The 12,886-nt window shown below is 43.5% G+C and overlaps 1 protein-coding gene across 15 annotated transcripts in view; it reads right to left on the bottom strand.

Annotated features, from left to right (window-relative positions):
* The window catches only part of ARHGEF9 (Cdc42 guanine nucleotide exchange factor 9), a 351,467-nt gene that overhangs the window by 85,795 nt on the left and 252,786 nt on the right, over positions 1 to 12,886 (bottom strand). For all 15 annotated transcript variants that reach the window (XM_019487852.2, XM_019487853.2, XM_019487851.2 and 12 more), the window contains one exon: positions 84 to 275. In XM_019487852.2, coding sequence (XP_019343397.1) covers positions 84 to 275 — 192 coding nt within the window. The remainder of the gene's footprint in view (positions 1 to 83; positions 276 to 12,886) is intronic.

The raw sequence follows: 12,886 nt of genomic DNA, 5'->3' as shown, positions 1-12,886 counted from the left end.
TGTATACCACCCTTCTTCTTTATTACAGCCTTTCAGATATTTGAGGACTGCTATCACAAACCTTTAACAGAATCCCAACATACCTCACAAATGTCCTTGAGGTGCTTGATATAGTGGCGCTCTGTGCTCATGATTTCATTGATTACATTAGCTCTCATCTGGTCTCGGTTCTGAAGGGTTCTGCCAAGGCAGAGGCAGTCGGCACTTGGATCCAAATGGCCATTCTGTACTTCGCTGGTTCCTTCCTCTACTCCGTCTTCTTGGTTCACCCATAGCTGTGAGGAAGAAAAGAGAATGGCAACATGTTTATTAGTGGAAGCATCAGGAGCCTTATTAATAAAGCAAGCCATGGCAGCAATAGAAAAGTTAACAGAGAGATGCTGGAGGAGAAACAAAGGATGACAGCAGGTCGCAACTTGTCTTCTCAGAGGTGGCACCCTCCACAGTCATAGACATCTACATGTTTTCATCTACACAATACTACTGCAGTGCTCTTTGCCTAGATCCAATATAGAAGGCCACTTTGGGTGTCTTTACATATGCTCCAGGATGTGGGGGGGAAGCATGCTTTAATTAGAGCGGCTCCAAGAGCTGGTCTAATTAAAGCAAACGCAGCATCACATGTATTTAGTATCCCACACTATAAAGTGGCAGGGGGGTTTGCTTTAACTAAAGCTCATTCGATGAGCATTAGTTAAAGCACCCTTGCTGCCAGTTTGAAGTGCGGGGAGGGGACACTGAATACATGCAACATGGAGGCTGCTGGAGCATGCTACTTAGCACGCTCCAGCAGACTTGATTAATTGAGTCTGCTCCGACGTGTGCTAAATAGCACAAATCAGAGCAAATGTCTGGCACATGTATAGGTGTCCTTTAATTCTATTAAGTTGTCAGAAAGCAGAGCAGGGTAGCATCTTATAGACTAACTCATTCAAAGAGGTATGAGTTTTCATAGGCTACAGTCTATTTTGGCATGCTACGAATGGACTAGCATCTGATGAAGTAAGCTGTAACCCGTGAAAGTTCGTGCCTCTCTGAGTGAATTAATCAATAAGGTGTCACCCTGTTCTCCCTTCTGTGTAAGTTCAGTCTAGCATGGCTAATTACATCTCTCAGTTAATTTGTTAATCTTTTTTTCTGAGAAGAGATAGCTAGTGGCAACACACTTCAGCTGTGCCTGATACTCAGGACTCGCTTCCCTTCCAGGTGTGCAGTGCTGATTTTTAATGGGAAAGGTTACGATTCTGATTAATAAACAGATCTGAACTCATGCTAGTGTTACTGCAAAGCCCAACATAGGGATGTTGGAGGACAGCTCATATCATCTGTATCTTGAGGTTCCCAGTGAGGAAGGGAGGAAAGAGAAATTTGGGATCACTGTAGCAGGCAGTAGGGCCACCCTAAATTGCATTCAGGTTGCCATGGCCAATAAGGCTATGTGGCTGTAAGGAAAATAGCTAGGAACGTCCCTTAGCTCCACCTGCTGATCGCAGCATGCCCATTGCATGGGAAGCTCTCACTTGAGAAATAAAGCACCTTTGTGGCCAATCCCATGCAGAACAGGAAGGAGCTTTGTACCAGGGTCTTTCCTTGGGGACCTTCCAGGTCCTCTGAAGTCAGTATTGAAACAGCCTAGCTGGCTCACAGTGGCCATGGAATACAGCTGAATTCCCCTCACAGGTAGATGGAATTTAAATTGTGTCAGTTTTGACCCCAAAGAGAAACTAATACTCATGTAATAAAATGAAAATAACTATTAGGATGGGGCATGCTCTTTAGCACACGTGACCATATGTATTATCAACCACCTTAGAGAAATATCTGTTGCAAAGATATACTATTAACCTTCCCATATCTCACATAACACCAGTCAGGGCTTGATGTGGAAGGAAAACATCCTTTGAAGAAGGGATAAACTGTTTCCTTTTATCCCAGGTGAATGATTTAAGAAGGGCAACATAGGTCTGGTTCAGAAATCTGAATGAAGCTGAACTTCACCTCAGGCTAAGCCTTGTTAGGACACCGAGGTTTTCATAAACTTCACAGTATACGATGTGTAAAGGAATGCTGCTTTTCTCTGATCTCTTATTTCACGTGACAAGTTCCTTGCCTGAAATGTTCCTTAGCTGGACAAAATGCTTACCTCCACATGGAGAGATTTTGTGAGCTGTCCTCTGCTACACAGAGAGCCGACTGAATTAAGAAATCATCTAAAAATTGTTTGGAATGAGTGCGAGTTTGGTGAGCAATGTAAAACAGGGGGCTCAACCCCTAGCCTGCGGGCCAGATCCAGGCCCCAGTGCTGGGTTATCTGGGTACATGGGGAGCCTCAAGGGCTGCATTGGGCATGCAGGGCCCAATCCTGGTGTGGGGGGACTCAAGGCCCCAATACCAGAACATGGGGCTGCAGGGGGGCAATACAGAGCCCCATTCCAGCACACAGGGTTGGGTGGAGGTACCATCAGGGCCCGATCCTGGCACACGGGACCACATGGTGGTTGCAAGGGGCCCTGGAGACTGATTCCAACACATGGAGCCCTCGAACCTCAATCCTGGTGTGTGGGGCTGAGTGAGGGCAAGAAGGGCCTGGATCCCAGCATGTAGGACCAAGCAGACTTGGCGTGAGGCCCCAATCCCAGTGCATGGGGTCAGGCAGGGGTGGTGTGGGGCCCCAGGGCTTGATCCAGACAACAGGGGCAGTACAGGACCCAATCCCAGTGCATGGGGTCAAATCCAGCCCATGGACTGACCCTGTGCCATTCTTCTTGTCCGTGGAGTCCAAACACGGGGTGGGCACCACTGGATTTGAACTAGCCAGCAAACATTCTGAATTTACACTGCTCACCCCAAAACACAAGTAAGGGCTGCTACAGTCACAATTTTTCCTTCACAAAATAAATAAAACATCCACAGCTTACACACTAAACGATAGCGTTAGCTGCTGGCTATTTCTGTTTTAGCAAAGCTCTTAATGTGTTTGCAAGTATGTGGGTCTCGCTGTTAATACAATTCCTCCATTTGTTACATCTGTCCCCAAATAGAAAGTGGTTAAAAGACATTAGCAAGGCAAATTGAGCTCAATGTTTAGCTTACAAACAAATAGATTTTTTTAATGAAGACTGACATAAATAGTCATGTGGCTTTAAAAACTTTCTGAGAGAAAGTTGTTTTCAAATAAACTTATTCCTTTTTTAGGATCGGCAACTCAAATATTGCAGCACTGAAAATCTGAAAGAAATCTACCTAAAAGCAAACGTTCAACTAACTCTATTACTAGCCATTGTCCAAACTGTGAGGAAACAAAGTAAAGAAACAAAATAAAAATTGAAAAGAAAACTTTTTCTTTTAATATTTTTTCCCTTTTTACAATATAAATTAATAGGCTGAGAAATTTTATTTGCTTCCAAAATATGATTTTTAAATTAACTGTATCCCTTTACATTGCCGGAAGGAAAAGCCTAACAACCTTTTTCTAGCTTGTTTCTGTCTGTCTAACTGATAATTACTTTTTCCATACAACAACGTCCCTTTTATTACAGTTCCAATGTTTTGTCTTTCTCCAGTGAGTTTGAAAGGTCAAGAAGTGGAGATTTTTGGAGAAAACCCACCTCTTTTCTACCAGCAGTTTTAATGAGACAGCAAACACAAAAGGGGAAAAAATGTTCCTTCAACAGCAAGGGAAAAAGTTATCCTTCCCACTATACACATCAGATCTTGCAACCACAAAATAGGCAACAGAGATCTTCATCACAGACAAGAGATGAGGGGAATGCGCGCCCGAACTTTCTCCTGGGTGAGTGAATGACAACACAGACAATGACACAGCAGAGAACAGAGCTTAAACATGCAAGAGACAGCCTCGCTTTTCACCACTGTTGCACTTAAATCGAGGGCAAAAATCGATTAATTTGTTCCAGCCCATTGCAATTTTTAATTTGTAATTCATTGCCTCTGATGAAGTGAGCTTCAGCTCACAAAAAACTCGTGTTTTATCTGTATCTATATATCTACATCTATATCTATACATACACACACATAGATGTGAGCATGGTTTGATTAGCCCAGCAGTTCCCAAACCGTGATACGTGTACCATCAGTGGTGCGCAGACAAGCTGTCAGCGGTACGTGTTAACAGATTTATTATAATTACTTTATATGACAAAAATTTGCTGGTGGTACTTAAGGTTGAACTGAAAAAATTGCATCAAAGTTGTGTCATTTTAAATTGGTGGTGCGCAACCTGTCAGAGTTTGGGAGCTGCTGGATTAGTCCAGAAAGTGCAAATCTATCTTGACTTCAGACTAACAAAACCCTAACTACATCTCAGTTTCTACTTTTCAAGCACTGGAATACCGTTCTGACTATGGTCCAAACATCTGGAGAGGTATACAGACAAATATGTGTCAGCATAACTCTGTCCAAGACACTGGAGAGGAATGTTTACATTAAAAAAAAAATCTGGTTTTAGTTATTGTTAAAAAAAAAAAAAAAAAGGAATTCTATGGATTATCAGGGATTTAAAAAACCTGAACTGAGAGCCCAAAGCAATGTGACAAGATCACTTTTTCAAGACAAAGAAACCTTATACTTCTATATCGCCTAATCCCGTCCTCACTCAAGTCACTGAAAATAAACCAATTTGTATCCAAGAATTTTAAAGCACTTGGCAAACATGAATAAAATGTACCTTCTTGACATACATTATGAGGGTTCTGGTATAGTCAAATGGCTTGGGACTTGGACTGGGACCAACACTCAGTTTTTACTTGTGGCTTTGCCCCTGTCCTGCTCAGTGACCTTAAGCAAGTTGCCTCCCTTTTCTATAGGAGATGGGTTAGGAAAAACAGAGGCCTGTTTTTCTGTCTGTGAAATAGGGTCAATGATACTCACCTCCATAGTAAAGCACTTTGAAATCTAGTGGTGAAAGAACCAGATGCTGCTATTACAAGGCAAGTGGGTGTAGTGGTCTAGGCTTTCTTTTTGTGCAGTAAGACCCCTTGTTTGGGCTACCTGGTCCTTGAACAAACTAAAATGTACTGGTACTTCTTGCCCCTGAGACCAAAGGGAAAGAGTTATTCCTTGGAGAGTTTTCTCAGAGTTACAGTGCCTCCCAGTGTCATACCTAGCTAGATGCAATTTGCTCAGTGCTGTGCTGAATGAAACAATCTGCCCAGCATGGTTATCCCCAGCAGAGGCCTTAGTGGGTCAGCAGCAGAACTAGGAGCAGAGCCCACCCATTGCAGACTAGAGGTGGGAGAGAGGGCCAGTTTTAAGCCCACTCAAGGCTAAAGGCCCTGCCATTACTGTGGGGAGCACAAACTAGACTAGACAACCTAAACCCCTGCAAACTAGACTACAGCACTTATAGCCTTGGACTGAAATGAGGTGGGGTGGCCAGGCGTGGGAACCAAGTGGCATGATGGTACTAACTACAACCAACTACACCCTCTCTCTAATGACCCTGACTCAGTACTGTGGATCTTCCTGATTCTGCCTCCAGACATTGAGCTTGTTCCTGCTCTCCAGAATGACTGAGGACAAAGGGAGCTTTGGAGACTTGAAAGTGAGGTGAAAACACTCCTCCCCTCCTAAGAAAACAACGCCTTTCTTTTCTTGTTACATAAAAGAACCATCCACTGACTGCTAATGCTCTGCACCTTTCCCCAAGACTATACAGCTGAGAGTCAATGTAATGTCTTGTGTGATGGAGCAGAAATGAAACACAGTGAATAGGGCTGTCGGTTCCTGTTTTTTATGTCCAAGTGCATCTAAGGTGGAACAGCGGAGGATGGCCACAGAACTGTCACACACTGCCACGGTGCTGACGGTTCCAGCGGTGGCAATGCTGGTGTTAAACACTATGGTTCTTATAAAGGGCTGTGTTTACCTATGAGCCTTGTGTTTTAGGAAACGGGCTCAGTGACAGACCTAAAAAGATGCTAATTAAAGAAGATGAGCCAGATTCATCCATGCTGGTGCAGGGAGCTATTAAGCATACCTGGATGCCCTCCTAACTGCCAACCTCCAATCCCTTTCTCACCCTCGGGCAGAATGAAAACAAGTAGTCATACCATTGCCTTCTTATCTTTGGGGATCTCCTGCTAGGTGGGGCAGCTTCCAGAGCTCTCGGCCACAGTAGAAGCTGCTGAAACTACTGGACCTGAATTATTACATTTCCCCACTGGCTGTACAGCATTTCGTTGCCTGTACTGCCCACTTCTTGAGCTGCACAGCATCCCTGGCAAAGGAAGGCAGTAATATCCCTAGAAAGTGCTTTTTTTAGAATTCCTGTCAACCATAAGCCCTGGAAGATTGGGCTGAAGCTTTGTGCCTTGGGGCTAGGTGTTGTCTACAAAGATACAGCACTGGGCTAAACAGAGCAGACCTCCCAGGACCTGAAAATGGGTTGGGGGAAACAGTTCCATTACCGTGTCCACGGGAACACCTGATAGCCGGTCACAAAACAATCCATCTATAATAATAATATGCTTATTCTGTTTAGTTGTCTTGGCAGCCAAACACAATGCTTACTGAAACAAGCTGCTGAAGGGGGGCCAGTGGGTGGCTGCTGCCCGGGGGACGCCACCGCCACGGAGGGAAGCACCAGAGTAAGCCACAGCTCAGGGGATGTGTAACTGCTTTTTTTTTTCCTTGGCGGAGCCTGCCCACTCAAGCTGCCACCAGGTTGCACAGCCCCTGAGCTGCAGCAGGGCCCAGTGCTTCCTTCCACACCGTTGGTGCCTCTGGGAGGGGTGCTAGCTGTGCAGGTGCAGCCGCAGCTCGCAGGCAGCACCCACTGGATCCAACAGTGCACAGGGCACTGGAAGCCCGGGCATGCTCGGGGAAGCTCGGCCTTGGCAGCCTTCCCGCGCCCCATGCACCATCCCCGCCAGTAACAGATCGCAGTAGACTATCGATTCTTGGCAGCCTATCACAATGATTACCTAGACAGAATAAGCATGTTATTATAATAGAAAATTTTAGAGTTTTGGAATAAGATGATCTGTAGAAAGAAAATTTAAAATGTCTAGAAGACTAGGAAGTCCTGCTAGTGAATGTGAATCTTATAGAATATTCCTAAGCCTGTGTTTACACATGGACAGCTTTACGTAGCCTTTTTGAGGGTGAGAAGTTTTGATTTCGTTACAGTATTTGGTCAAAAAATAAGTAAAAATCCTGTATTTAAAGAAATACTTTTGCAATAAAAATGTAATCGCAAATGTTTTGCAGGTTTCATCTAGTTTTTCAGCGAAGGGTTATTTCTCCAGCAGTGTGAACAGAACATCCCCTCTGCATAAGAGCTCCTTTTTGCTACTGTATGATATTGTGACTTCATACGTGTAAGCCAAGTAATATGATATATGCTGAGAAAGCTTATTGTAAATAACTCTGACACAATGGATTAGGCTTTGAAAGAGCTCTCGGGGGCCTGGTTTAACTACATTGACGTTACTGATTTTACTGGGGGGGGGAAGCTTTGAAATCCTAGGGGCCATACTTAGAATAGTAACCTGGCTAAAACTGTAGAAGAATGAATTACACGAAGAATCCACTGGGAGATAAAACCTAGTGATAAATTTATCACTACCGAAAAATCAAATTTACATTTGAAATCAAATAGGGCCAATGTTCATATTAAACCCTCCGCTCATGTCAGCTAAATTTAAATTTTTTTTTCATCCTATCTTCCTCCCCTAATGACAGTTCTTTCTAACTCAGGGGCAGGCAATTATTTCAGGTGGAGGGCCGCTTACTGAGTTTTGGCAAGCCATCAAGGGTGCATGACAGGCAGCTGGAAGCAGATAAATATTAATTTTCTAAATTTTTTAGGGGCCCCGCAGGCCAGACAGAATGGCCTGATGGGCTGCATTGCCAATTCTCATGGTGTTATCCTATACCTTGACATATAGTGTTTTGGGTTTTTTTTTTAAAAGTCCCAGCTCCTGGAGTCAGGTGATTATGTAAGACCCTCTTAGTTTTCACGGTGGTGGAAAGTATGACCTCTCACGGCTCAGAAACCAAGAGAGAAATAAAAAGAGTCCACCATTTATTATTGTTGAAAAGTTTATAATTTTAAAGCCAATTTTATGATTTTGGGGGATTTGGGGGAATTTGGATGCATGCAGTCAGAACCGGTTTGGGACCCTCATGCAGCAGATTTTTGCTATTTCCCATTAGAATTTCCAAAATGCAAAGTACAAAAGGTGCATTTTCAGTCTCAGTGGCCTCTACTTTAAATTCAAGGAAAAAATAATGAAGAACAATTACTACATCTCCAGTAGAGAGAAAGCAGAATGTGTCCTTCACTTTCATATGCTCCAGCCTGAACTGTTTAGTAGCACATTATTTGGACATTTCTGTCTTGACCTCTGCAGATTCTTGCATATTGAGAACATTTGATTGACATGACCGCAATTTGGTGTGGTGATGGTTATTTTTTTTGGTTTTAGATACCAGTTTCAGCCAGAAGTCAAAAGTACCAAAAAAAGAGGTTAGAGGTTAGACCTTGGATCTAAACTGATCCAAACTATCCAAACCTCTTAAAATCACCCATTACAGCTTAAAACCTGATACTCTCCTGATACCTGTCAGATTTCAGGTATTCTGACAAGAGTAGCTAGCTGTTAAGAGAGGAAGGATCACTGTCTGGCCCGGACTGGGATGCTGGAAGTCCGAGTCAGATTCCCTGATTTGCCACAGATTTCCCATATCGTTTTGGGAACGCTTCATCTCCATGAGCCTAGTTTCTTGCCTATAAAATGGGGTTAGAACTTGACCTTGCCACAAAGTTGTTTATTGTGTCCAAGGGGCTCAGGTGCTATGGCGAAAGGAGCCAAGAAAAGACTTTAGATTTTAGACTTCAGCTTTTAGGCTTGCATGGCCCTTAGACGAGCCCTCATATATTCTGGTACCTTCTCAGCTGAGAAGTGGGAGTGCAGCATTCAGGCTTGGGAGAGTTTCACTTCTTACAGTGCTAATTGTGCCCTCTGACTCAATAACAACAGTGCAAACCAGCTCTTCTATGCTTCACCAACTTGCTCGCTCAAACCTAGCTGATGGTTTGCTGTAGGCGACAGAGGTGGAAAAGGCAAATTGTGGATGACGCTATTTTTTCTGGTACTTTATTATACATCATATTCACTTAATCTAGATACTGCACTAATGCTCCCAATTGTGTTCTTTTTTAGCTCAATCCATAATAGCCATTAAAGTCAGTGAGTGCATTTGCTCTGGGATTTAGTCAGATGCAACTCCCCAAAACATAAAAGGATTCATTTCAAAATCAAACTTCTGACTGAAATGTTTGACTTGGTGTTGTTGGGGGCAAGATGCAAGTAAGTTGACTGTAATAAAAAGGCTCATCTCCATTATGAGGTTCTCTCCCCTTGCACAAAATCAGCCTAAAGTTTCTCTCGTGAATTTATATGCATGCATCACATTGAGTGGTCAGATTTTCAGGAGTTCCCAATAGAAAACTGAAGCATTAATAATTCACAAAACCACATGCATCTTGAAGACCCTTCTAATCAGGAACTGTGAGGTTGGGAATGTGTGTACATCTCAGAGGTTTGAAAGTTGTGCATGAATGCTATAGACTGAGTGCACTGAGCAAAACCACACTGTTCCTCTGGTCCCATCCCCATGGACCATTTTTCTGCCATTTTTAATTGGCTGCAAGCTGTAATGAAAGTTGGATTTGGCATAAAGCTTGACCTGCCTTTCAGCTTGCATATCGTTTGGTTGATAGAAATGTGTTGTCTCTGGCAGTCTGTTATCATCCTGGGGATTGGGAATTTAATAGATGCGTAGACAGAAAGACAGACAGACACAGATAAGAAGTGTGACAGGCAACCAGGGAGAAAGAAGGAGAAATAGTTTAAAAGGTGCAAACAGATGGTCCCAGGGTACAAGAACAAAAGCCACAATGCAGAAGTCTCCGTCTGCAGGTGATGACAGTTAAGAGAGATGCAGTAACTTCAACTGCAAAATAAAACATGAAAGGAACTTGTCCCATCCCGCAGAAGCCTGTGTGAACAGCTGGACCGTGCACCACATCCTATGGCCCCAAAGGCTCCATCACTGTTGGGCTAGGAGTGGCAAATTCCAGAAGAAAAGAACCTGCTGAGAGCACAGGACTGGTATCCCCCAGGTGTTGAAATCTAAGGACTCTCAGCAAATGCACCTTCGCTGATCTTAGCTACCATGGCAGAGCACAGGGAGAAGCAGCTTCTCAGAGGAAGTCTGATCTTGCTTCCATGGAAGTTAGAAGCACAACACTCACTGGCTTCAGCTACAGCAAGGCTGGGCTCACAGCACCTGGTGATGAGGGCCAAAGAAGTTTCAAATGAACATTTTAACACTTCTGTGCTTTCTTTTTGCAGTTCCACCTGGGATCCCTATTTTTCCCTAGCTGCATTTTTCAGAAGTAACTCTCTGCAATGGTGCCTTGCACTCAAAGGAGGACATCTGGGGACAATCCCCTTGAAAGCCTGTCATTGCTGCCAGTTATTCTGATCTTAGAAGCTCTATAGAGGCTGCCCCCTACTGTCACTGGAAGGCTGTCACTGTGGCAAGGAGCAGGACCTAAGTTGGGATCACCAGCCTGAATTGCTTCACCTTGAAGAAAACCCAGTAGGTATCTAGGATGTATCTGCAGCCCTACAGCCCTAAAGCAGCATGGAATGCTTTCAGAAACACCTCTGCCACGGAAAAACAATGAACAAAGCACTCCTTTGAAATAAAAAGGCACTGCGTGCCATCCATTGTTTCCGAGGTACACCTTGCCAAAACAAATCGAGTCTGCTCTGCAGAATTCCAACCCCGGACCATTTCAAACACTCCTTGTTAAGAATTTATTAAAAGAATCGGAACAAAAGCTACAGAGAAAATTCAGAATTCATAAAAACTAACATTAAGTGAAATTTCACGCTGAAAGGCCCCCTACATAAAAAGGAACAGAACTGTGTGCCCCACATTATGCTCATTTTAAAACACAACTTTAATTAAGAACCTATGACCTGTACCTGAATACAACAGTGCTCAGAGAGGCAGGAAAAAAGAAAAAAAATCCACAGAACCCAATGATAAATACATATTTCAACTTAAGATCCCAGCTTTGAGTTGAGGCTATGCAATTGTTTCATTGTGCTGCTTAATATTACATGCGATTCACATAAAACCTATATAAATGGGACTTACTAATTTGCAGCTATTCCCAAATGCTGTATGAAATAACCAAGTAGCATGGTTCCAACAGTAGCTGACCTGTAATTATTACATATTTTAACTAATGAATGCATATGCTACATATAAAAAAGCATTTTCCTGAATGCACACTAAGTCTCATAATAGTTTGAGTACATGGTAAAACCAGCATATTACCAGCCACCTAGATTATTAATCACCTTCTGTCAGAGATATGCAAAGACACAAATAAAAGATAATGTGTCATTTGGATTCTAGCACACAATTGAGTAATATGATAGATTAATGATACGAGAAGGCCCTTTCAAAGCATTGCTGCCAAATCACTGAAACAGCACTCACTGGTGACCCTATAACTATAACTAGTGGAAGCAGCCCAACTTCTATGAACATTTCTGTTAACAACTAACTAGTGTCACAGTTCTGTGCACATCAGCAGCACAAAACTCATAGGTCTGGTATGATACTTTGGAAACTGTACATAAGCAAGCTCGCATATACAGCTACATCTAATTAGTTTACCTTATAATCCTCTAGCTCACTGAGCAATGCCTTGAACTTCAGGGTGTGAACTGTTTTCCTCAAGCCACAAGCCTGTGGTTAGCCTTTGCCATGATCAGGCTGCCCATACATCTGCAGTTACACGTTGTGCATTTCTGTAAGAGCTCCAGTTTTATGACTCTTCTGCTTTAACCTGATAATTATTGCTTATTTGTATTACAGCAGCACCTAAAAAACCTCAACAGAGGATCAGAGCCCTAACGTGGGAGGCAGTGTGCAGGCAAATAACAAAGACAACATTCTTGGCGGAGGATTTGCTACACTGATTAGAAGGGCATGTAGATAGACTCTGCTCTAGGATACATCATCCTATCCAGTACAAATTGCTGGGTCAAGAAGATGCTGCTCGGGAGAAGTGGTCTGATGGTGGGGGCCAAATAGAAACTAAAGTTCATTACCTTTTCCTGGCTCTGGAAATGGAGGGGAGAAGCTGGCATCCAGCCAGGCAAATACTGTAGCATTTCACCCGCTCTGATGGCAGATTATATTTACAAAGTGAAAACAAGAGGCAATGGGGCAAAGGTTTTCAGAATGATAAACTGGGACACTTGACAGTAGAGGGTAGTGTGGAAAAAAAATCAATGCATCTTTCTCTGTGACCCCTTCCCTGTTCTCTCCGAGTTCCAACTTTTCCCCACCCTCCCTTCCAGCTCTGTATAGTCTGCCTCTTCCCATGCACACCATTAGCTGACTCCATCCTTTCCCCTGTTCTCAGTCCTATCAGTCTGAGTCTTTCCTAGGGCCTCCCAGGCCCCCTCAGCTCTCTTCAACACAGCCTCCTTCATGCTTGTTCGCCAGACTAGGAATCCAACCTTTATCCTAGCTCAGAATCATCTCTCTGAGCTCTGATCTTTTACCCAAGGCTCCCCCTCCTGCAGTGCAGCCTGTCAAGACTCAGAAACCATCCCAGATTCCTCCTCACTTCCTAAATCTTTCACTACTAGGGTCAGAAGTTTCCCTTTCCTGAGCTCAGAAATAACCCCTAACCCCTACTGGGGTCTAAAAAAGCAGAAGCAGGCAGCAGGGAGCCTGGGCAGGCAACTTTGTACTCCACATTTGTGTGGTGAAATCTCTCTCTTTTTCTGTGTATGTTTGGTCACTATGGTACATGGGTGAATCC

Source organism: Alligator mississippiensis, chromosome 8 (assembly GCF_030867095.1).
Source record: "Alligator mississippiensis isolate rAllMis1 chromosome 8, rAllMis1, whole genome shotgun sequence".
Taxonomy (NCBI): domain Eukaryota; kingdom Metazoa; phylum Chordata; order Crocodylia; family Alligatoridae; genus Alligator; species Alligator mississippiensis.
This window is presented reverse-complemented; position numbering and strand designations above follow the sequence as displayed.